This window comes from Herpailurus yagouaroundi, unplaced genomic scaffold (assembly GCF_014898765.1).
Source record: "Herpailurus yagouaroundi ecotype Mexico unplaced genomic scaffold, PumYag 29, whole genome shotgun sequence".
In the NCBI taxonomy this organism is placed as follows: Eukaryota; Metazoa; Chordata; class Mammalia; order Carnivora; family Felidae; genus Herpailurus; species Herpailurus yagouaroundi.
In genome coordinates, this window is record NW_024412377.1 from 66,246,271 (window position 1) to 66,270,803 (window position 24,533).

Sequence of the window (24,533 nt, forward strand, 5' to 3'; positions counted from 1 at the left end):
TTCAGGCTCTGAACTGTTAGCACAGAGCCTGACGTGGGGCTCAAACTTGTGAACTGTGAGATCACGACCTGAGCTGAAGTTGGGAGCTTAATTGACTGAGCCTTCCAGGCACCCCAGGGATGGTTTAAGTCTTACCTATTTGGTCCATAATTCAAACCATAATTCTTTTGTCTAATGGAGACATGAACATGGAGAAGAGGGGAGCGGACAGATCAGGCATTAGGAAATGTTTCTCTAGTACTTCTCTGTGCCTCACAGTCTTGGGCTTGGTCACTGGAGATCAGAGAAGTATATGTCCTGAGCCTGGTGTAAGGGGCTCACCAACCGGCTGGGACTGTATTTGGAAGCCAATGGTTACTGTAGTGGCTCATTCAGAGAAAAATGACTGCCTGCTGGGGTAGGATCAGGGAAGGGTTCCAGGAGGAGGAGTCTTCTAAACTGGGCCCCGAAGATTGAGTAGGAGTTTGCCTGACAGTAGAAAAGGCAGTGGGAATAGTATGAGCACAGGCTGGATGGAATACAGCCTGTCCAGGCACAGTGAGTACATTGGGCAGCCAGGGAAGTGATGAGGACAAAAGGGCAGGGATCAGTGGTCACTACACACAGGGCTTTCATAAGAGAATATCTGAGAAAAAGAACACTTGAAGGTGGAAACTTGAGTCCTTTGGGCTGGGGCTACAGGGTCAGATTAGCAGAGAGAAACCTGGTATTTGGGGTAGGAAGGAAACACTGCTGGAAAACTATATGGCTTAAGATGTGGCCAATCCTTCCTTGATCTTAAGTAGAAGCTTCATCCAGTTCTGGGGAAACCACTGCGTGGGCAGAGAAAGGAATTCCCAACCCCTAGACCCATAAAAAGGGATGATTGTGGTGTTTACCAGCAGCATTTAGGACTAATTAGCAAAGGCCTCCATACCTCCCCACCAGACCTGGCTGTTTAGTCAGAAAGCAGATGATGTTCACGTCCAGTGGAGATGAAGAGTGTGAACTGGGAGTTTGGGTTAGGAGTTTGGTTTTGACAAAGTCATGCTTCCTCTCCTGAAGATGGGGAGAACAACAGTGCTCAACTCAGGATTAAATGAGAGGGTGTCTTGGAGGATATCTGGCACAAAGGAGGAGAAGCCACAACTGTTACTGATATGACAGTTCTAGCATATCCTAGAGGCAAGACCCTGGCTAGGGTAGTGTTTCTAGAGGAAGTACCAATGTCATCTGGACACTGCTGGCAGAATTAGCTTTGTATTGCATAGATGTGATCCATAACCTTCCATGGTTTCCTACTGACCTCCAGAGAAAGCCTAAATTCTTTAAAAACTCTTTTTATTATTATCTTTTTAATGTTTATTGTCGAAAGAGAGGGAGACAGGGTGAGAGCAGGGGAGGGGCAGAGAGAGAGGGAGACAGGAATCTGAAGCAGGCTCCAGGTTCCAAGCTGCCAGCACTGACCCTGACATGGGGTTTTAACACTTGGACCGCGAGATGATGACCTGAGCCCAAGTTGGACCCTCAACCAACTGAGCCACCCAGGTGCCCCAAGCCTAAATTCTTTAATTTGAACAACAAGGCCCTGCATAGTCAGGCACCCATGGCCTTTCCTATCCTTACCTGAGACCTCTTATTGCTTCCCTGACTGCCCCTGAGGCCTCCCCAAATCCCCCAGCACCTTCAGCTTCTCTCTTACTGTTCAGCTCTCTACCTTGTTTTTATTTATCTGCCTTCTTCACAAGGCTATGAGGGGAGAGCTTAATAAATATCTGTAGAATTAATGAATGAAAGGGGGGCAGTTCTAAGAAAAAAGGGGTCACTGTACATTGGCCAAAAGTCTTGACAGGTATCTATCTCAGCAGGGTAGGAATTATCAGTAACTATAATTCACAGATGAGGAAACTGAGGCTAAGGTAATCTCACTGCCTGACACTCAAATTCCTGAACACCTGTGGGTGAGGCACTGTGTTGGGCCCTTAAAGATGGTATCTGTGTGCCAGCTAAGAGCAACAGATAAGGCCAAGCACACCAGGTGACAGTTAAGACTCTGACACCTTGCTTAAACTTTTGGACTTCAGTTCTTCACAGGGCTGCTGAAGGGTTAAAGGAACTAAGGTGCGTCAAGTGCCCAGCATGGTATCTAGCATACAGCAGAGACTTAGCACGTATTTGATTCTAATCTCAGTCTTAAGGATGAGAGATACAGGGCCAGAAAAGGTCCCTGAGCAAAGATGAGGAGGAGGGTAGGACCAAATCCTGTCCCTTCTTCTCTGACTTCAAGAGCCAGTGTCCTTGTGAGAATATGTGGTCCTGTGGGTCCCTTCAACCCAAAACAAACATACATGAGGCGCTTGGCCAGGGCCCGGTGGATGCGGAGGCCCCAGAGGGGGCTGTTGTAGTTGAGACCATTGCAGCCAAATTCTACTTAACAGGCAGGAAAGTCCAAGAGTTTTACCCTGGGGTTCCAGTAACCTGTTCATCCAGCTGCCTGTCTCCCTTTTAACCCCTACTGCTTTTTCTTGGGGGCTGGAAAGTTGTAAAGAGGGTTTCCCGTATTGCAGTGATGTCCAGAGGTCAGCTCTGGGAGGAACCATTGTCTCCGTACCTCTTCATGCTCAGCACCTTTATTTAATTGTCTTTTCCTGAGGCCTGGGGATTCCTGGGGCAGGCATCTAGTCCTTTGTTTTTCCCAGCACCCAGCATATTGACCAGAAAGCAGAAATTGTTCGCTGAATGAAGCAATGAATTACATTTCAGCATTCAGCAGGTGCTTAGTCTGCACAGGCTCCTAAAACTTACCTTTCCCTTGGAAGAACCTCACAGCCACCCCTGTTCATTGTGCCACAGGTGAGGAAACTGAGGCTTGGGGCTGTTAAGTGACTGGCTCAAGCCCAGACAGGGGCAGCTCTGAAGCCCTCAGGTTGGTCTGTGGGAAAGTAAAATGTTGAGAGGAGCCTTGATGAATTGGGGCAATTGGCAGGGGGTAATTGTCAGTCAGAAATGCTTAGCTCAAATTATTAGGTGTGAAGAAGGAAACAGTCAAAGCTTCCCCACTGAATTGCCCAGATGGGGTTGGCAGGAATGACTCCTTAGCAGAGCAAGGGCTGGTCCCTGTAGGGCAGGACCCTGTGGTGTAGACCCAGCTTTTCTCCGGCTGGTCCTAGTGCACAGAACACTACCAACCTTACTTTGTACCTGGGAACCTTCAGAGTACCTCAGAGGCCCCCTGGGGTCATAGTTGGAGTGCGGGGGTGGGGGTGGGGGCGCATTACTTTGGTTCCAGGGGACATCTTCCCTCTAAGAAAGCCTGCTTGGTGTCTTGGCAGGGGCTGCATCCCAGCACCTACACGGTGTGCTATGGACCTGTTTACTTGTGTGTCTCCAGGGCTGGACTGTGGGCTTTGGAGAGTAGGAGATTAGGGGCACCCTGAACTCCTAGTCTACTGGGGCCAGTCTCCGGGAGAAAGGTGGGGAAGGATTAAGGGTGGCGTTTAGGGACTCCCGTGCCGACGCCGCGCAGGACAAGGCCAAAAGCGGCCTTTCTCCCAAGTGGGCTCACGGCTAACAGATAGAAGGGCTGCGGGTAAACACTCCACTGGGGCAATAATTATGCACATTTACTAAGCCCAGGGAGGACTCATGGTCACGTGGCTCTCGAGGGCGGCGCCCTCAGCTTTGAGATGGAGTTAACTCTAATCACAGAAGGCTTTCTGGAGGAGGCGGGATTTTTATGGCGGTAGGTTGTGGTTTTCTCTCAACAGCGAGGATGCCCTTAGCACTTTAGGTTAACAACTAGCTGCAGAGGTGAGCTTTTTGCCGGGGTTCAAGCCCAGGGGGCGACGAAGTCAGAGAGAACTGGGGGAAGGGCTTAGGGGGCCGGAGTCTCGGGGTGAGGCTGGGTTTGGTTTCCTTGACCTGTCCTTACGCCGTCTTTGATGGTTGGACGCGTCGCGGCCGCTCTAGGCCAGAGCTGCGGGGCCCCGCGCGCTGGGTGCAGGCCTCGAGTTCCAAGACGCCCTGGGAGCAGACAGCACACCAGGCCGAGGATTAGGCGATTAGGCCATTAGGCCTGGCTGGGCCAGCCCGGCGGTCCGCCCTCCCAGCGCAGTTCCGCCGGGGTCCCGAAGCCCGGCTCGCAGGGGCGAGGCGCGCGCTCCCGGGGGATCAGGGCTGCGGAGCAAGCGGCCTGCGCTGGGCTGCTGTGGCACGAGAGGGCCATCTGCCTGGGTGCGGAGAACTGCAGCGTCCGCGGTGCGAGGCGCGGCCCCTCCGGGCCCCCAGCTCGCGTCCCCTGCCCCGCGCGCACACACCTACTGACGCCCGCCCGCGCCTGCGGCCCGAGTCCCCGTGCCAGGCCCAGACCCAGACTAGGCGCGGGAGGCGGTGCAGGGATTAGTGGACCCCTCCCCCCAGCGCTCCCCTCGCCCCGCCCGAGGCAGCGAGGACCCCTGGGCTCGGGGGTGGTGAGGGAGCTTCGTCCCGGTGGTGCCCGGGCTGGGGACACGGCCTCACTGGGCGGGGGCCGCACGGCGGCAGGCCGAGGTGCGGGCGCGCAGTCAGGCTGCTACCCGGCTCCGGTGCGGGGGGTGGGCTCGGCGCGGGGGTCGCCTGGCCTCATCCCCCGGCCGAGGCCACGGCCGGGCAGGCAGTGCCCGGGCGGGTAACCCGACCCGACCCGGCTCCCGATCGCCGCTCACCCCGCAAGGCCGGGCAGGGGGAGGGAGAGAAATAGGGAGGAGGGGGAAGGGAAGGGGTGGTGGGTGAGGGGCTGTGGGGACCGCAGGGCCGAGTCCCCAGCCTGACTGCGCTGCTCTAGGGCGGCTGCCTGTTTTCCCCGGAACGAGCCAGCCCCCTGCTTCGCGGGCGTCGGGCCTGCGGCAGGAGGGAGCCCTGGGGCTGCACAAGCTTGGCTCTGGGAGGCAGACCCGAGCTGCTGCCTCCATTTTGTTTCCTGCTCAGCTTGGTCTGTGGTGGTGGTGGTGTGGGTTTGGGGTGCGGCTGGGCAGGGGGTTCACCTGCGGCCACGCCTGCTCGGGGCCTGAGGCTTCGAAGACCCCAGCCCAAGCCCCCAGGTGAGCCCCGCGGTAGGAGGGGGGTTGCCTTGGCCTCGGGCCGAGCCGAGCGAGCTGAGGGCAGGTGCCCAGTGGATGGGGAGCCGGGCTGTAACCTAAGATGGAGGCTGGGACTGACGCGGGCCCGAACGGGGCTGGCTGGGCGGTCGGACAGGCCTCAGCCGGGCCAGGTGCCGCCGGGGATGGGGCTCGAGACGGGTAGGGTTCAGGAGCCGTGTGCAGCCCGGGGCCAGCGTAGCGCCCTGAGGTAGGTGAGGGGATCTGAGTGCCACCCACGACGCCCGCAGGCCCAGACACTCCGGGGAGGCGCGCGAGGCCCCTGGGGAGCCTGCCTCAGGCCCCGCCCGGGCTGCCGGGCCGGCCCGTAGGCCCGGGCCGCGAGCGGGCGCGCAAGGGGAGGGGAGGGGGCGGCAGCGGCGGCTCCGCTGATTGGGCGGCGCGCTCGCGAGCCCGACTTCACCCGCCCTGAACCCCGAAGAGTGAGGAGAGGGAGCGCGCGCGCGGTGGGGGGAAGGGGTGCGCGCGCACTCGGTGCCCCAGCCGCACGCGGGCCGGCGCGAGGCGCTGGGTCGCACGCGCCGCCGCGGGGGCGCGCGCGGTGGGGGTGTGAGGAGGAGGAGGCGGCGGCGGAATAGGCCGGGGCAGGTCGCGCTCGCTGCCTTCTCCCCTGAAGAGAGACGCGGGGGGGAGGGGGGGTGCAGCGAGCGGCTCCGCTCTCTCCCCTCAGCTCCGCTCGCGCCCCAGTGTAATGAGGGTCACCCCCTCCCCCCAGCCGGCCCGGGAGGGGGCGCGGGGCACGGTAACTAGTGCGCTTGGGTGGGTGGCGGGCAGGCGCGAAGAGGGAGGAGGCGGCCGGGCGGGGAAGATGGTGGTGGCCGTGAGGTGAGGGGCGCGGGTGAGGGCCGGGCGCGGCGCGGTGTTGGTGGCCCGCGGCGTTGTTGCCGCGGGCCCCCTCCCCCTCCATCACTACCAGCCGGGCTCAGGCCTAGCCGGCCCGGCCGCGGAGAACTTCCTCCCGGCGCGGCCCGTGCCCCGCCGGCCTCCCGCGCGCACCTCGGCCTCCGCCTCCCCACAGGTAGCCAGCTGGTGGGCGCGGGGCCGGCTACCCTCCTGCAGCAAACTTTGCTTGCTGCTTAATATTGATGAGTGCGATCGGCTCGGCCAGGAGGTGCTACCGCGGCTGCGGGAAGGAGCGCGGCCCGGGCAGGCGGCGGCGGCGTCGGCAGCAGCCATGTTTGTCAAGCTGTAGCAGCTGCTGCTGCCCTGACTCGGCTTCGCCGGCTGCCTCTGTTTCTCTCCCCCTGCCGCGTCGTGGCCTCTGGGCCCTGCAGCCGTGGACTGAGCAGTCTTGCAGTCTGAAAGGCGAGGTTCGGGGTGCACCCGCTTAGGCAGACTCGCTTGCGGCCTGGGCACGGCCGCTGCAAAGGCTTCAGTGCCGGCTGGGCGCAGGGTGCAGCGCTATTGTGACCGCTGCGCCCGAGCGATCCAGGAAGGAGGAGGGTAACCTTTTTTGTGCAGCGTCCGGGAGCCCCCTTCGAACCCTGCAGCCCTCTCCCTTTGGGAGATCCGGCCGCTGGACACCCCCCCCCCCCACCAGCGGGGGATGGGGAGGACAATTTCTGTTTGAGATTTAGGAATTTCTACTGCCAAAGGGATTTTAATGTTAGTTCAGCCCAACTGTCCACCAGTCTGCAGTGCAGGAAAAAGGGACGGGCTGTTTGCATGTGGCAAGATCTGCCCAGCTCCGGGAAGATGGAGTTTGCGGAGGCTCACCGAGGCCATTTTTCCATCGTCAGCTGGGGAACTTTTTCCGCCCATGGAAGTGCAGCAGAAAGGCATTGAGGCCACTAGGCCTTCAGAAGTGGCTGCCATTTTGAAGATAAGAGTCAAATGGCCTGTAAACTAAGATTAATTGCTGTTTTTGGATTTCAGGTTGATGCTGGCCCAGGATGGATCAGACCTGTGAACTACCTAGAAGAAATTGTCTGCTGCCCTTTTCCAATCCAGTGAATTTAGATGCCCCTGAAGACAAGGACAGCCCTTTCGGTAATGGTCAATCCAATTTTTCTGAGCCACTTAATGGGTGTACTATGCAGTTATCGACTGCCAGTGGAACATCCCAAAATGCTTATGGACAAGATTCTCCATCTTGTTACATTCCACTGCGGAGACTACAGGATTTGGCCTCCATGATCAATGTAGAGTATTTAAATGGGTCTGCTGATGGATCAGAATCCTTTCAAGACCCTGAAAAAAGTGATTCAAGAGCTCAGTCGCCAGTTGTTTGCACTTCCTTGAGTCCTGGTGGTCCAACAGCACTTGCTATGAAACAGGAACCCTCTTGTAATAACTCCCCTGAACTCCAGGTAAAAGTAACAAAGACTATCAAGAATGGCTTTCTGCACTTTGAGAATTTTACTTGTGTGGACGATGCAGATGTAGATTCTGAAATGGACCCAGAACAGCCAGTCACAGAGGATGAGAGTATAGAGGAGATCTTTGAGGAAACTCAGACCAATGCCACCTGCAATTATGAGCCTAAATCAGAGAATGGTGTAGACGTGGTCATGGGAAATGAACAAGACAGCACATCAGAGAGTAGAAATGGTGCAGTCAAATCGCCATTCTTGCCATTAGCTCCTCAAACTGAAACACAGAAAAATAAGCAAAGAAATGAAGTGGACGGCAGCAATGAAAAAGCAGCCCTTCTCCCAGCCCCCTTTTCACTAGGAGATACAAACGTTACCATAGAAGAGCAATTAAATTCAATAAATTTATCTTTTCAGGATGATCCAGATTCCAGTACCAGTACATTAGGAAACATGCTAGAATTACCTGGAACTTCATCATCATCTACTTCACAGGAATTGCCATTTGTAAGCAGTTTTTGGTACAACTTAAATATATACATAAGTGTATATATACAGGCAACTTAAAGGGAAACATAACCGATTGGTTTTTGGTTGTTTATCAGTTCACAGCTGAGTGCCTATTGCTAATGATAGGCTTTTTGGGGAGATTTTACTCTGATTTTTAAATTTATCTCTGTTGTATGATTTTTTTTTTCCCTCAGATTTTTCCAGTTAACTCTCAGTTGAGGACTGGCTAAGAGTTAAAACTTTTAAGGGCCTTTAATTGAGTTCAGATTTCATTTTTCAAGATGGAGCATACATTTGTTTAGTTTTACTTAGTTATTTTTTAAATGTTTTGGCGTACTGGTATCATGAGTGCAGGTGAACCAGTTAGTTTCCTGGAGTTCTTTTTTTACGTAAGGCCTGGTGTGTTTTTTTAGTTGATGGGGTGATGCTTGCTTCACATTGAAGTGCATTTTGGGTACAAATTGAAAGTAGCTAAGATGAGAAGACCTTCTTGGACATCAGTCAAAATTTAAATTAGGCCAGTTTTTCTGAACTACCTGTTGTGAAGGTATAGTATCCTATTGCTGTAGGTAACTGCCACCATCAGAGTAGACTCTTGAACTTAGGTTTTAATTTTGAAGTGTTTGTGTGTTGTGGTATGTGTAAGTGTATAGAAACGGAAGAAAATCTACTTTGAGTTGTTATTTAGTAGTGCTGTGTATTGTTGTTAACGAGTGGTAAATGATAAAGTTCTTTTTTATTTGATCTTATACAGAATTTCTTGGACTGTCCATAGTTAGCGGAATGCTCAGTTCTCTTAGCCTCAGTTTCATCACCTTTAAAATCAAACTTCTTGGTTGTTAAAAAATTTTTCTCAGCTTTAAATATTTCATTCTGATTTTGTTTCTCCCCAGATGTATTGTTATGGTCACCTGCAGTGTCACCACGGAGGATCTCCTTACTTCCATGCCTCTGCAATCTATATAAAAATTTAATCAGAAAAAAAATTGTATGTGGTGACTGTTTTGAGTGCATTAAACATTCACTTTACCATATAGCCTTGATGTTCTTTAAAGTCACAGAGAATGTGGGTGTGTTGCTTTTGTTTGTTGATTCATGTTTTAAATATGCTTTAGTACTCCTTGGTTTCTTAAGTTGGCAGTTGCACATTTAAAAAATTTGTTTTGGTAGTCACTTTGAGTCTGTATTGTCCTTGGTATTTTTTAGGGTGGATAAGTTGTGTTGGTGACCTATTGGCAGCTTAGACAAACTCTTTCTTGGGTTCACATGGAAATTTTTTTACATATATAGTGATGCCCTTGTGTTTACATAAAATCTTGCATTTGACAGTGGAGATGTTTCTCTAGAAGCATATATATAATGACACATAAATCTGTTTCTTGTCGAAGAGATGTCATTGGAATATTGGCTCTATTATAAACAATTGAAAATATTGGAGCCTATAGATAGTATGTTATGTATCTAAAATGGGAGTTAGCAAAATTGTGTATAAATAGAAATTTTTTTTTTCTGGCAGAAAGTATAAATTGCTTAAAGACTTTATGGGCTTGAAGAGGCGAGTAACCAATTGTAGGCCTTTGGTTTAAGGTTGTGGATGCAATGTATTGCTTTGATTTTTGCCTTTGATATTTTTTAGCTGAAGATTTGAAATAGTGAAGTCAGTGTTAGAGTGCAAATTTAGCTGAATAACATAGTTTGGGAAAGGTGTAATTAAAAATAATTCTATATGGCTACACACTTAATATATACAGATTACTGCACAGTTGATTCATTGCAGCAAGTATAGAGCACTTACTTACTCTGCATTAGATTCTATGCCTAGGGCTGGAAATTTTAGAAAATCATTAGCAAATGCTGTTGGTATTTTTTGTTATGTGATACTTTGATAGAGTAAGATTCTCTTGGTGAGAGTAATATAGTTATTAGGATTGTAAATTCCCTTTATAGAGTTAGAGAAAGGCACATGATTCAAAATCATACTGTCTTATTTTGTATGTCTAGCTATAAGCAGACTGTTTGCCCTCTGCCATAAATAAGCAGCCTCTTCAGTTTATCCTCTGCTTTTCAGTTATTTTATCTGAATATAGCGATGTGAATAATGATTGTCATTATAGTTAATAATCCTGACTTGGTGCTTTTATATTTAATTGGGTTGACACCTTCTAATTCCTGCCAGTGAATGTATGCAGTGTATAGTGCTTAATAATATGTAGGTACTTGATAAAATACTGAAGGAAAGTTGGTCCCAGAGCTAAGTTTAAACAGGCAATAATTTACAACTTATTAAGTGCTTTGGCTTGTATTGTCTCATTGGATCTTCATAGCTCTGTAGTGAAAGATGTCATAAAAGACAGGTCATCCTTCAAGGCACTTGAGATTATTAGAGACAAAACTAAAACCCTTGAAATCCTAGAACTATCTCAGTACTCTTGGTTTTCTGTAGTGACTTCTGAAGGTCTCTGACACTCTTGGCTGGGCCTGGTTTACTCACTAGGCTGTTTGTAGCAGTTTGTTTTCTACTCTTCCCTTAGATGTTTTATGGAGAATTTATATTGTGGTGGTATTCATGAATTTAGGGATACTCAAAATTCTTAGGATGTAGCTAGCTAGCTCTAGGATAGTCTGATGTACATATTGTACTTTTAATCTAAAGAAGGTGACTAAAAATGAATCCACTTACAGTGGGAACTAAAATTTCATAATAAGGAGAAAAGAGTTTACTTAGGATTTTATATCGAAAAATTAAAATGAAGAAATATGAAAATAAACTTTTTAAACCTTTATCAAAACTTTGGTTGTGATGGCAACTATTTGTTATAATAAGGCAAGAATCAAATAGAGTAAAAAAAATTTTGTCCAGGGGCACCTGGGTGGCTCAGTTGAACGGCTGACTTTTAATCTTGCCTCAGGTCATGGATCTCAAGGTTTGTGGGATCAAGCCCTGTGTGGGGCTCTGTGCTGGTAGCGTGGAGCCTGCTTGGAAATCTCTCTGTCTCTGCTCCTCCTCCTTTTTCTTTCTCTCTCTCAAAATAAATAATAAGCATTAAAAAATTAAAAAAAAATTGTCCAGTGAAATTGTATAAGAGGGAGGTGACATACTTTATTTTGTTTCACTCTCTCATGATTATAATGAGGTTAAATTTTTGTAAAATAGTGAGGTAATCCGTTTTAGTAAGGTTCCCTTTTAAAAGTGTCCACAATAGGGGTGCCTGGGTGGCTCAGTCGGTTAAGCATCTGACTTTAGCTCAGGTCATGATCTCGTGGTTTGTGAGTTTAAGCCCCGCATCAGGCTCTCTGCTGACAGCTCAGAGCCTGGAGCCTGCTTCAGATTCTATGTCTCTGTGTCTCTCTGCCCCTCCTCTGCTCACACTCTGTGTCTGTCTCTCTCAAAAATAAATAAACATTTAAAAAAAAAAAAAGTCCACAATAGAAAATTTCAAGCATATACCAAAGAAGAGAGAATCATAGAAATGCTTGCATACTCAGTGGTAACTGCTATTTTACTGATCTTGTTTTATTTTCCCTCTGTTATGTCATTGACTTACATTGTTTTTAAGTTTATTTAAAGAGAGAAAGTGCATGCGTGATTGGCGGAGGGTCAGAGAGAGAGAGGGAGAGAAACAGAATCCGAGGCAGACTCCACAATGTCATTGAGGAGCCCATTGTCAGGTTTGAACTCAAAGACTGTGAGATCATGACCTGAGCCAAAACCAAGAGTTGGATGCTTAACCAGCTCAGCCACCCAGGTGCCCCAACATATCTTAATCCTTTGATGTTTATCATGTCACTTTTTGAAGTTTCTGTCCTATTATTGTTGTCAGTTGTCACTTGTTTACTGGTTGACCTAGATCATCTTTTCCATACCTGTAATCAGAGTGGTTTTTCTTTATTATTTACATTGATTTCAAGAAACAGCATCTTTTTGCCAGATTTGTTTGCAGTTTTACCTTGTAATTGACTGGCACTGTAATAGTAGTTCATTATTAGTTGGAGATAGACACTATATTGTCCATAGGAAGATGTTTGAATAGAGGCTTCTTTTTGCCATTTAAAAATAGATATTTTGGCGTTGTAACAATTCTATACAATCTTGGGGATTTACAAAGTACTCAAAAACCACCCACCTGTACTGAGTTCTATGCTGTGGATGTTTAAGTGGTTAAAGAGTTGAGTGGAGAGATGAATGAAACCTGGAGTAGTCAAGGCTTCAAGGAAGAAGTGGAACTTGAATTGGCTTTGGCTGGGTTGGGTTTGGTTGGGTTTAGAAGGCTGTTTTCGTCTTCTTAAGTTTATTTTGAGAGAGAGAACACGAGGGGAGGGGCACAGAGGGGTGAGAGAATCTCAAGCAGGCTCTGCGCTGTCAGTGTGGGGCTCAAACCCACAAACAGATCATGACTTGAGCTGAAATCAGGAGTCTGGATGCCTAGCTGACTAAGCCACCCAGGTACCTCCTAGAAGGGTATTTTTCATGTAGAGAATTAAGTGAACATAGTATTTTCAGGAAGTATTTGTTGAAGATTGGTTGGGTAGGATAAGTGTAGTCTGGTAATAGGGCCTAAAAATTTGGACTGTGGCGTTTGATGTTGAAGTGATAGGACTAGGAGCCAGCAAGGGATTTTAGCTGAGAAGTGATCTGATGAAATCTGTGTTTGAAAAACTTTGGCTGGGGGAGAATAGAGGCAACCTTAGGATGTCAGAGTCTGTTGCAATAGTAGTTAAAACTTAGACTTGGGGGCACCTGGGTGGCTCATTCGGTTAAGCGTCTGACTTTGGCTCAGGTCATGATCTCACGGTTCGTGAGTTTGAGCCCCCTGTTGGGCTGTGGGCTGACAGCTCAGAGCCTGGAGCCTGCTTCAGATTCTGTGTCTCCCTCTGTCTCTGCCCCTTCCCTGCTGATGGGCTGTCTCTCTCAGAAATAAACATTAAAAAAAAAACAACCAAAAAACCCCCAACAACAACAAAAAAACATGGGCAGAATTAGTAGAAAGAAAGAGGGTAAATCGAAAAGATTATTTCAGAGGAGGGAAATTGGCAGCCATTTTGGGCTATCTGGTTTGGAGGCAAAATCAGAGTCTGGATTTGAGGAAAGAAGGAGAGATGAGTGCAGATGATCTTTGTATGGCTTGTGGTGGTCCCTGAGACAATGATTCCTCAGATTCTCTCTGCTCTCCTCATCGTTGCAGCAATTCTCTGCCCTCTTCTTTCCTGTCTAAAAAGAAAATAGATCCTATCTCCATACCTCTCATGTTCTGCTCTCATGTCCTCCCTGCTAGAGGACCTGGTGTTACTCATTCCTCTTTCCTTCTGGAGTCTATTTTCTACTTTTTCTACTTCATTTTTTTCTGCCTAAAAACGGGATGATACCTTCCTATTCTAAAGGCATCTTCTTGTATCCTATAACCCTTCCAATGATCTTTCCCCTTTAATGGTGAATTTCTTGCAAGAGTTAACTGCTTTTTTAACCTCTCCTTAAAGCTCTGTGGATTGGCTTCTATATCCTCTACTCTGCTGCAACTGTTCTTTTATAAGTCCCAGGTGACACTTCAATACTTACCCTATTAGATTTGCAGTATTTGACCACCACTCCTTTAAACAGCCCTTCTTTGCTCACTGTCTTTTCTTCCTCTTTGATTCTCTGCAGTCTCATCCACTTTCATGGATTTACTTTATTCTTACTCTGCTGTGTGAAAATGCTCTTGATCTGACTTCTGAGCTTCAGACCAAGAAATTCTAATCGCCAACCAACTTTCTCTTCTACCTATATCATATTCAATTTTGAACCTATCCTTTATGCCAAACATGCATTTCCTTTTGTGTTAATGACGGCATCATCCTCCTGTTCATTTCAAGGCTGGAAACTTTGGAGTCCCTCATTTTTATGATCAAACCACATTTGAGTGCTTTCTCTGTGCCAGGCACTGCTAGTATTAAAAGGTAAGACCTACTTTGTGTTTTTAAGGAACTTTACTATTTAAGGAACACCAGTGTAAACATTGACAATACAGAATAGTAAGTAGTTTAACAGGTGTTATAAATACAGTACTGTGGCATGTCTGGAGTAATCCTGAAGAACTTCACAGAAAGGTTATGTATAATTGAACAGAGGCATGCCAGTAAGTAAGAAGGAGTAGGATATAGAAGTGCCAAGAAATTCTTTTTTTTTTTTTTTTTTAAATTTTTTTTTATTTTTGGGACAGAGAGAGACAGAGCATGAACGGGGGAGGGGCAGAGAGAAGGAGAGACACAGAATGGGAAACAGGCTCCAGGCTCTGAGCCATCAGCCCAGGGCCCGACGCGGGGCTCGAACTCACGGACCGCGAGATCGTGACCTGGCTGAAGTCGGACGCTTAACCGACTGCGCCACCCAGGCGCCCCCCAAGAAATTCTTTTGATAGGAATCTGGGAGAATGAGGTTGTCAGGAGGTAAAGTATAAACATAGGTCTTGTATGCCATCCTATAGAGTTGACTTTTTAAAAAAATTTTTTTAATGTTTATGCATTTTTGAGAGAGAAAGAGCGTGAGCAGAGGAGGGGCAGAGAGAGGGAAACACAGAATCTGAAGCAGGCTCCAGGCTCTGAGCTATCAGCACAGAGCCTGACGTGGGACTTCAACTCACTGACTGCGAGATCATTACTTGAGCTGAAGTTGGATGCTTAACTGACTGAGCTACCAAGGCACCCCAAGAGTTGACTTTTTTTTTAAGTTTTTATTTTTATTTATTTATTTATTAAAAAAAATTTTTTTTTTCAACGTTTATTTATTTTTGGGACAGAGAGAAACAGAGCATGAACGGGGGAGGGGCAGAGAGAGAGGGAGACACAGAATCGGAAACAGGCTCCAGGCTCTGAGCCATCAGCCCAGAGCCTGACGCGGGGCTCGAGCTCCCGGACCGCAAGATCGTGACCTGGCTGAAGTCGGACGCTTAACCGACTGCGCCACCCAGGCGCCCCTTATTTTTATTTTTTAAATTTTTATTTAAGTAATCTCCACCCAGCGTGGGACTCAAACTCATGACCCTGAGATTAAGAGTCACATGCTGCTCTTCCGACTGAGCCAGCCATGCACTCCATTATGCGATTTCTAAATTACACAGATTCTCCAGTCTTTTTTTTTTTTTTTCATTTCTTAATTCCCATTCTACTATGAGGTCTTTATCACTCTTCATATAGTTTTTCTTTCCAGTCTGTCTTATCCAAAATTACTTCTGACCTCCAAAATGAGAAATTCTAGGTCTCTGGTTAAAGCTTTACCTTCAGTGCCTCACTTCTTTCCCTATTTACCTAACAAACAAAGCCCATATTTAGTGCCTCTTTGATAGGACCCTTTCTTGACTTTCTCAAATCTCATATATGCTATATCCAAGGTGTTCTGGGTTCAGTCAGACTGAACTATTTACTAATAGATTAGATTTGCTTTACTTCACACCCTCCCCTGGCTCATGTCTTTATCCTCTTGGTCTGATTCATTGTTGCATATTAATAGTATGTAGCATGATGCCTTTTTTGTAGTAGTCCTTTATATAGTTACCAAAGGAAAGGGTAGATGGTGCTATTATAGCAGTACAACTTGGGGAGGGAAGTAGATTTTATTTTACTAAAAAAATTTTTTTTAATGTTTATCTGTTTTTGAGAGGCAGGGAGGGGCAGAGAGAGAGGGAGACACAGAATCCAAAGGAGGCTCTAGGCTCTGAGCTGTCAGCACAGAGCTCATTGTGGAGCTTGAACCCACAAGAGGTGAGATCGTGACCTGAGCCAAAGTCAGAGGCTTAACCGACTTAGCCACCTAGGTGCCCCAGGAAGTAAGTTTTAGATAGGAAGGTGATGAATGGACTGTCAGCTCTTCTCCTCGGTGTACCAAATTTTAAAACCTCAGAATTTTTTTGACTTTATCTCCTCATGCACTCAATTTCTAAGGTCTTTGAACTTGAGTTTCCTAATATCCTAATATTTTTCTCCACATTCTCACCTTCAGTCTTTTAACAAGGTAATTTTTTTTTTTTAAAGTGGGCTCCACACCCAACTTGGGGCTTGAACTCATGACCCTGGGATCAAGAGTTGGATGCTTCACCGACTGAGCCAGCCTGGTGCCCCCTCACTTTTCAGTCTTTTAATTGTGAATACTAAATCATAGTGGTCTTACTATTATTTTTTTGAGTTTATTTTGAGAGAGTGAGAGCACGTGAGTGGGAGGGGGTGCAGAGAGAGAGAGAGAGAGAGAGAATCCCAAGCAGGCTTCACACTGTCAGCACAGAGCCTGACGTGGTGTTCAATCTCAAACCACGAGATCATGACCTGAACCGAAATCAAGAGTTGGACACTTAACTTACTGAGCAACCCAGGTACCCCGAATCATAATGGTCTTAAATTGAACAGATCTCTGAGTGTGTCTGAGTGTGTACTGTTCTTCCTGTTTAGTTGGAGAAGTCCCTTTAATCTCTGAGGCCCAGTTCCTCATCTCTAAATTGGGGCTAGTACCTTACCTACAGGTTTGTTTGAGAGTGCAACAAGATACTAGATGCTAGTTCTGAAGTAGGTGCTCAGTAAGCAATGCCTATTATATGCAAGAACCAAACACCTTTTGGGAGAGTTAGTCGTGAATTTCCAGAAGCCTGTCTTTGCGTTTTTGCTTTTTTTTCTTTATTCTTCTGAACTCTTCTGCCTTACTTGGTAAGTTAAAGACATAAACTACTGTTGACAGTTTCTATTTCTGTTTAATAGAATTTTATCCATTTTTTCTTGGTAATCACGAGAATTTACTTTGTGTAGTGGGATCAGGATCTTTGTGTACTCCCAGCTGTTAAGTGGTATAACTTTATTATGTTGTTTTGCTGGTTGTCTTTTGTCATTGTCACGGATGTAAATGTTACATCTCTACCCCCTAGTTTTCATAAGAACCCACTGAAAGGAGATCCCATCTCTTTTGCAGTGGTGGGTTTGATTTTCATTGAATGATTGTTCCTTAGACTTTTAAAATAATTTCAAGTGTGGCCTTTTGAAGAAATGGCTAGGATTTTTTTTTTTAATGTTTATTTATTTGTTTTAAAAGGGCAAACAGGGAAGGGGCAAAGAGAACGGGAGAGACCAGAGTTCCAAGCAGGCTCCGCCCTGTCAGTGCAGAGCCCCATGCCGGGCTCAAACTCAGGAACTGTGAGATCATGACCTGAGCTGATATCAAGAGTGGGACACAGGGTGCTTGAGTGGCTCAGTCAGTTAAGCATTTGACTTTGGCTCAGGTCATGATCTCACAGTTCGTGAGTTCGGTCCCCATATCAGATTCTCTCTGCTGTCAGCACAGAGCCTGCCTTGGATCCTCTCTCTCTCCCCCCCCCCCCCGTCCCCCCACTGCTCACACTCTCTCTCCTCTCTCTCAAAAATTAATAAAAACATTAAAAAAAAAAGTCAGATGCTTAACCAACTGAGCCACCCAGGCACCCTGGCTGTGATTCTTTTTAGTTAGAAAGGTAATAAATATTTGTGGCAAAAAAAAGTCAGACTTAAAAATGGAAGGTAAAAGTTTCTATTTCTGTCACCCCTCATGTACTTAATGTTCTATTAAACTTTTCTTTTTATACAAACCTTTTCTTTTTTTAAAATTTGGAAATGTAAATGGCCTGTATACGTGTTCAATACCTTGGTTAATATATTAAGGACATATTTTCATATGAGCATGTAGATAGAGCTCCACTCTCATTTTTATTATTGAAATTTTTTACTGAGATAAATGTAGATTCACATGTAGTTTTAAGTAATAATACAGAGGGATCTCTTGGGGCGCCTGGGTGGCGCAGTCGGTTAAGCGTCCGACTTCAGCCAGGTCACGATCTCGCGGTCCGTGAGTTCGAGCCCCGCATCGGGCTCTGGGCTGATGGCTCAGAGCCTGGAGCCTGTTTCCGATTCTGTGTCTCCCTCTCTCTCTGCCCCTCCCCCGTTCATGCTCTGTCTCTCTCTGTCGCAAAAATAAATAAACGTTGAAAAAAAAAATTAAAAAAAAAAATAATAATACAGAGGGATCTCTTGTGCATTTTGCCTGGTTTTGCAATGGTAATGTTTTATGAAAACATCAAATATTACAACCAGGATATTGATGTTGATATAATCCTCCAATCTTGTTCACGTGAACCCAGTTTTTGTTATTCATGTTTTTTTTTTTCCTAGAAGAAAATTCTGTATTTCTAAGAAGATGTGTTCTAGATGTCTCCAGATCTACCTGTATTCATTTTGAGTAGTACGTAGAATATATAATGTGTATATTAAGTTCTCTACATTTTTATCACTGGTGTAGGTTCACATATGTGTCACCACGGTCAAGATACTAAACAGTTGCAACACCACAAGAATCCCTCCCTTGGCCCTTTTACATCAAATCCATTTCTTTTCTTACAGCTCCTTCCCCAGCCTTTGCTAATTACTTACTCTGTCCTTTGTAAAATTTTGTTATTTTAAAAACGTTACATAAATGGTATCATATAGTATATAGCTTCTGGGGTTCTTTCACTTATATTGTGTAAGTTCCTAGAGATTCCTTCAGTTTATTGAATGTATCAATATTTTATTCCTTTTTATTACTAAGTAATATTCCACACAGTGTATATTCTACAGCTTGTTCAGCCCTTCACCTGTGAAAGGACATCTGGCCTTATTCTAATTTTTGTCTATTGGAAGTAAAAGTGTTATGAACATTTGTATATAGGTTTTTGTGTAAACATAAGTTTTCATTTTTCTGGGATAAATGCCCAAGTACAATTGCTGAATCATATGGTAGTGACATGTTTAGTTTTATAAGAAGCTGCCAAGCTGATTTTCAGAGCAACTCTATCATTTACATTCTTACTGGCAGTATATGAGTGATGGAGTCTCTTTGCATCTTTGCCATCATTTGATGTTATCACTATTTTTTTCCTTTTCTTGGTCTATTTTTTTCTTTTTTTTAAGTTTTGTTTTGTTTTGTTTTGTTTGTTTTTTGTTTTTGATAATCTCTACACCCACTGTAGGGCTTGAACTTAGAACCCTGAAATCAAGAGTCACATGCTGTACCAACTGAGCCAGCCAGGGGCTTCTTTTCCTTTTTTCTTTTTTCTTCTCTTCTTTTTTTAATTTATTTCCAAATTAGTTAGCATATACTGCAACAATGGTTTCAGGAGTAGATTCCTTAGTGCCCCTTACCCATTTAGCCCATCCCCTCTCCCACAATGCCTCCAGTAACTCTGTTTGTTCTCCATATTTAAAAGTCTCTTATGTTTTGTCCCCCTCCCTGTTTTTATATTACTTTTGCTTCCCTTCCCTTATGTTTATATGTTCTGTGTCTTAAAGTCCTCATATGAGTGAATCTTTTCTTTCTTTCTTTCTTTCTTTCTTTCTTTCTTTCTTTCTTTCTTTCTCTCTCTCTCTCTCTCTCTCTCTTTCTTTCTTTCTTTCTTTCTAAAATTCCAGTACAATGAATGTACAGGTTATATTACTGTGAGGTGTACAGTATAATGATTCAACAATTCTATACATTAGTGTGCATCAAGATAAGTGTACTCTTTTTTTTTTTTTTTTTTTTTAAAGTTCATTTGAGAGAGAGAGAGAGAGGGCGGGGAAGGGGCAAAAGAGAGAGGGAATGAGAATTCCAAGCAGGCTCCATACTGTCAGCACAGAGTCCGACACAGGGCTTGAACTCATAAGCTGTGAGATCATGCCTGAGCTGAAACCAAGTCAGATGGTCAACCAACTGAGCCCCCCAGGCACCCCAAGATAAGTGTATCTTACTCTTTTTCACCCCTCCCCGAGATCTACATGCCCTCTGGTAACCACCAGTTTGCTTTCTGTATTTAAGAGTCTAGTTTTTTGTCGGTCTTTTTAAAAAAATTGTTCTTTGTTTCTTAAATCCCACAAGTGAAAAATATATTTTTGTCTTTCTGTGATTTATTTCACTTAGCCTTATGCCCTCTAGATTCATCCATGTTGTTGCAAATGGCAAAATCTCATTCTTTTTTATGGCTGAGTAATAGTCTGTTATATATGTATATATGTGTGTGTATGTGTATGTATGTATGTTTTGCCCATTTCTAATTGGATTGTTTGATACATATATATATCTTCCACATTTTCTTTATTCATTCATATGTTGATGAACATTTAGGTTGCTTCTATATCTTGGCTATTGCAAATAATGTTGCAATAAACATAGGGGTGCATATATATATATTTGAATTAGTGTTTTTTTATTCTTTGGGTAATACCCAGTAGTGGAACTACTGGATCATCTGGTAATACTATTTTTAATTTTTTGAGGAACCTCCATACTGTTTTCCACAGTGGCCGTACCAGTTTGCATTCCTGCCAGCAGTACACAAGGGTTCCTTTTTCTCCACTTGCCAACACTTGTTTCTTGTGTTTTTTTTGATTTTAGCCATTCTGACAGGTGTGAGGTGATGTCTCATTGTGGTTTTGATTTGCACTTGTGTTGTCACTGTTTTTATTTCAACCATTTTGATAGTTATATAATGATCTCTCATTATGGTTTTAATTGGCATTTTCCTGATAGCTAATGATGTTGAACATCTTTTTGTGTGCTTATTTGCCATCTGTATATCCTCTAGTGAAATATGTTCATCTCTTTTGCCCATTTTCTAATTGAATTGTTTGATTTTTTTTTTAAACTGTTGAGTTTTGAGAGTTCTTTATATATTCTAGATGCTTTACATTCTTTGTAATGGTTATATACAAACCATAATTTTAAACATTGCTTCCACTTTTAGATAATTTACTAGAGAACCAACAAAGTCATACACATTTGTGGTTTCCCCTTAATAAGTTGGAACAGATTTTAGTGTTGCTTTATTAGGCAAAATTACTTATTAAGGTTTCTAAAGTCCTTTTCACATTCCAGTGATTTTATATAAAATACCATAATATTCTGCTAAAGATTGCTGGAAGGATAAAATCCATTTTGGAGTATGAACAATTATATTTACACATTAGATTAAATTAAAAATAATTACTGGTTATATGATATCCCCTTATATACCAGGAAGAGTCTGAAGGTTAGTCTTTGTAAATTGCAACGGTATATTCCCCTTGTCATCTCAAATTTCTCTTGATAGTGTAATTGGAGCTGTTGGGGGTCCCTGGTGCAAGTAGGTGATGTAGAAGTTGTCTCTGTACTCACTAAAAATAATAGACATTAATGCCATCCTAATTGTCTTTGGAATTTTACATCTAAAGGCATTTATTCAAATTACATTTGGTTCAACTGACAATGTCTTGAATTTGTTTTTATAGTAAGTATATCAAGGAATAGCACCTCTATGCCACCATCAGTAAAGAATTGCAGAGCAGTTGTTGAGAGGTAATAAAATCTACATTTCAGATGTTCTTCTTTAACATAGTAGAGTGGGCAGAAGTATTACAGTGCAGTTAATTAAACCACTGAAATAATTTCTTTGGTGGAGTAGATGTTAGAGTTGTAAGTAGAGTCTTGATAGGTAATATCTGTGGAATTATTTCCTTGTAATAATTTCATAATAATGTTTGTGGAATTATTTCCTAAGGGTAAACTGCTGGTAGTAGAATATCAGGGTAATGGGTTAAATTTTTTGTATCTTGATGTATGTACTTCTCTATGGCTTTCCAAAAGGATCGTACCATTTCAATAGTTTTGGTTTTGGTTTTTTTTTTTTGCATTTCTTTTAAATTTTTTATTTATTTTGAGAGAAGGAGAATGAGAGTGCAGGAGGCGCAGAGAGAGAGGGAGAGAGAGAATCCCAAGCAGGCTCTGCATTGACAGCATGGAGCCTGATGTGGGGCTAGATCTCACAAAATTTGAGATCATGACCTGAGCCAAAATACAGTTGGGTGCTTAACTGACTGAGCCACCCAGGTGCCCCAATCTCTTTTCAGTTTTAGTGAATGCTTTTCTGTAGTTGTACAGCTGAAGTTTGATTTTTCATTTACCCAGATCTGTGTTTTGAAGTGATTTCTTTTATCGATTCAAAGCTTATTGTGCTTCTCTGTATTTGATTAACTTTACAGACATAAAAATGTGAAGAAATCCTATCTGTCACAGTTACTGATTTAATATGGATTTTATTTTAATATCCAATACCATGATGATGACAATTTTTATAGTGTCTTTAATACCTTTTTGAAAACATAAATTCTTAAAGCTGTGAAAGGAATGTTTCCCTCTGTATTAGTTATCTATTTTGCCTAACAAATTACTTTCAAATTTAGCAGGCTAAAACAAACATTAATATCACAGAGGGTTAGGAATCTGGGAGTGGCTTAGTTGGGTGGTTCTGTCTCAGTGTCTCATGAGATTACAAGCAAGACGTCAGCCAGTGCTGCAGTCCTCTAAAGGCTCTAGGATCCCTGTCTAAGAAAATGTTGCTGGTTGGCTGTAGGAGTCCTTAGTTCCTTGCCAGATGAGTTTTTCCATAGGGCTGCTCATAGTATGTACTAGTTTTCCCCAGGATGAGTGATCCAAGAGAGGAGAGACCAAGCAGGAAGAATTAAGGGGATAAATGTGGGAGGGGAAAACCATGGGTTGAATACCATGAATACCTAGAGATGGGAATCATTGGGGACCATCTTGGAGGCTGGTTACCACACCTATCCAACAAGAAATGAATTAAAAAAAAATTACTTATTTTTAAAATAATGTTTTTTAAAGTTTTATTTATTTTTGAGAGACTGTGTGAATTGGGGAGGGGCAGAGAGAGAGAAGGAATCCCAAGCAGGCCCATTGCTGTCAGAACAGAGCCCTGTGGGGGGCTCAAACCCACAAAACTGAGATCATGATCTGAGCCAAAACCAAGAGTCGGATGTTCAACTGACTGAACCACCCAGGTGCCCGTATTTAAAAAAAAATTTTTTTAAGTTTCTTAAAATGTTTATTTTATTTTTTTTTAATTTTTTTTTTCAACGTTTATTTATTTTTGGGACAGAGAGAGACAGAGCATGAACGAGGGAGGGGCAGAGAGAGAGGGAGACACAGAATCAGAAACAGGCTCCAGGCTCTGAGCCATCAGCCCAGAGCCTGACGCGGGGCTCGAACTCATGGACCGCGAGATCGTGACCTGGCTGAAGTCGGACGCTTAACCGACTGCGCCACCCAGGCGCCCCTAAAATGTTTATTTTAAAGAGAGACAGAGCACAAGTGGTGGAGGGGCAGATAGAGAGAGAGAGGGAGAGGGAGGGAGACACAGAATCTGAAGCTGGCTGCAGCCTCTTGAGCTGTCAGCACAGAGCCTGACATGGGGCCCGATTCTATAAACAGGGGGGTCACGACCTGAGCCCAAACCAAGAGTTGGATACTCAACCGACTGAGCCACCCAGGCATCCCTATTTTTGAAAAAGTTTTTACTTTTGTTTATTTTTGAGAGAGAGAGAGAGGCAGAGAGAGAAGGAGACACAGAATCCGAAGCTGGCTGCAGGCTCTGAGCAAGCTTGTCAGCATAGATTGCGATGCGGGGCTTGAGCCCCCAAACTGAAATCATGACCTGAGCAGAAGTTGGACACTCAACTGACTGAGCCACCCAGGTGCCCCTTGAAATATTTTTTAAATGTTTATTTTTGAGAGAGAGAGAGTGGGGGAGGGACAAAGAGAGAGGGAGACAGGATCCAAAGCAGGCTCTGCACTGACAGCAGAGAGCCTGATGTGGGGCTTGAACTCATGAACCGTGAAGTCACGACCTGTGCTGAAGTCGGAGGCTTAACCGACTGAGCCACCCAGAATCCCCGAAATGAATAGTTTTTTTTTTTTTTTTAATTTTTTTAAATGTTTATTTATTTTTGAGAGACAGAACGAGCAGGGGAGGAACAGAGAGAGCGGGAGACACAGAATCTGAAGCAGGCTGCAGGCTCTGAGTTGTCAGCACAGAGCCTGACCCAGGGCTTGAACCCATGAACCGTGAGATCATAACCTGAGCTGAAGTTGCACGCTCAACCGACTGAGCCACCCAGGCACCCCTATGAATAGTTTTGATTAAAGGAGAAAGCTTAAGGGGCGCCTGGGTGGCTCAGTCATTAAGCATCTGACTTTGGCTCAGGTCATTATCTCATGGTTCTTGAGTTTGAGCCCTTCTTCAGGTGAGTGTGAGCCCTGCTTCTCCTTTTCTCTCATTTGCTCCCCCCTTCAAAAAAAAAAAAATGCTTAAGTGTGCAAAATAGACCATGATTAACTACTATTTTTTTTTGTTTTGAGAGAAATTTCCTGTGAGCGGGCAAGGGGGAAGAGAAAATCCTATTTTTTTTTATGTTTATTTTGAGAGAGAGAGAGATTGGGAGAGAGAATCCCAAGCATGATCAGTGCTGTCCGCACAGAGCCCTGCCTGGGGATTGATTTCACGAACCTTTGGATCATGACCTGAGCCAAAACAGAATCAGAAGCTCAATGGACTGAGCCATTAGTTGCCCCAAGGGAGAGAGAAAATCTTAAGCAGGCCCAGCGCTGAGCATGGAACCCAATGTGGGGCTTGATTTCAGGACCCTAAGATTATGACTTGAGCCAAAATCAAGGAGTCAGACCCTTAAACTAACTGAGCCACCCAGGCACCTCTACTATTTTATTTATTTATTTATTTATTTATTTATTTATTTATTTATTTATTTATTT

The 24,533-nt window shown here is 44.7% G+C and overlaps 1 protein-coding gene and 1 long non-coding RNA gene across 11 annotated transcripts in view; one reads left to right on the forward strand and one right to left on the reverse strand.

Annotated features, from left to right (window-relative positions):
• Positions 1-4,940: 4,940 nt before the first annotated feature.
• Positions 4,941-24,533, forward strand: part of NSD1 (nuclear receptor binding SET domain protein 1) — a 150,190-nt gene continuing 130,597 nt past the window's right edge. Inside the window, exons 1-3 of one of the 10 annotated variants that reach the window (XM_040446197.1) lie at positions 4,942-5,057; positions 6,990-7,103; positions 7,844-7,933. In XM_040446197.1, coding sequence (XP_040302131.1) covers positions 7,074-7,103; positions 7,844-7,933 — 120 coding nt within the window. In that variant the 5' untranslated portion in view covers positions 4,942-5,057; positions 6,990-7,073. Of the gene's footprint in view, positions 5,058-5,284; positions 5,305-5,442; positions 5,537-5,673; positions 5,857-6,035; positions 6,133-6,989; positions 7,934-24,533 lie in introns of those variants that run through there. The other 9 variants (XM_040446217.1, XM_040446204.1, XM_040446191.1 and 6 more) reach the window with 9 other exon arrangements.
• LOC121011679 (uncharacterized) overlaps positions 14,975-24,533 on the reverse strand; it is a 16,518-nt gene continuing 6,959 nt past the window's right edge. The window contains exon 3 of the long non-coding RNA XR_005781693.1: positions 14,975-14,985. This is a non-coding gene — a long non-coding RNA (uncharacterized LOC121011679). The remainder of the gene's footprint in view (positions 14,986-24,533) is intronic.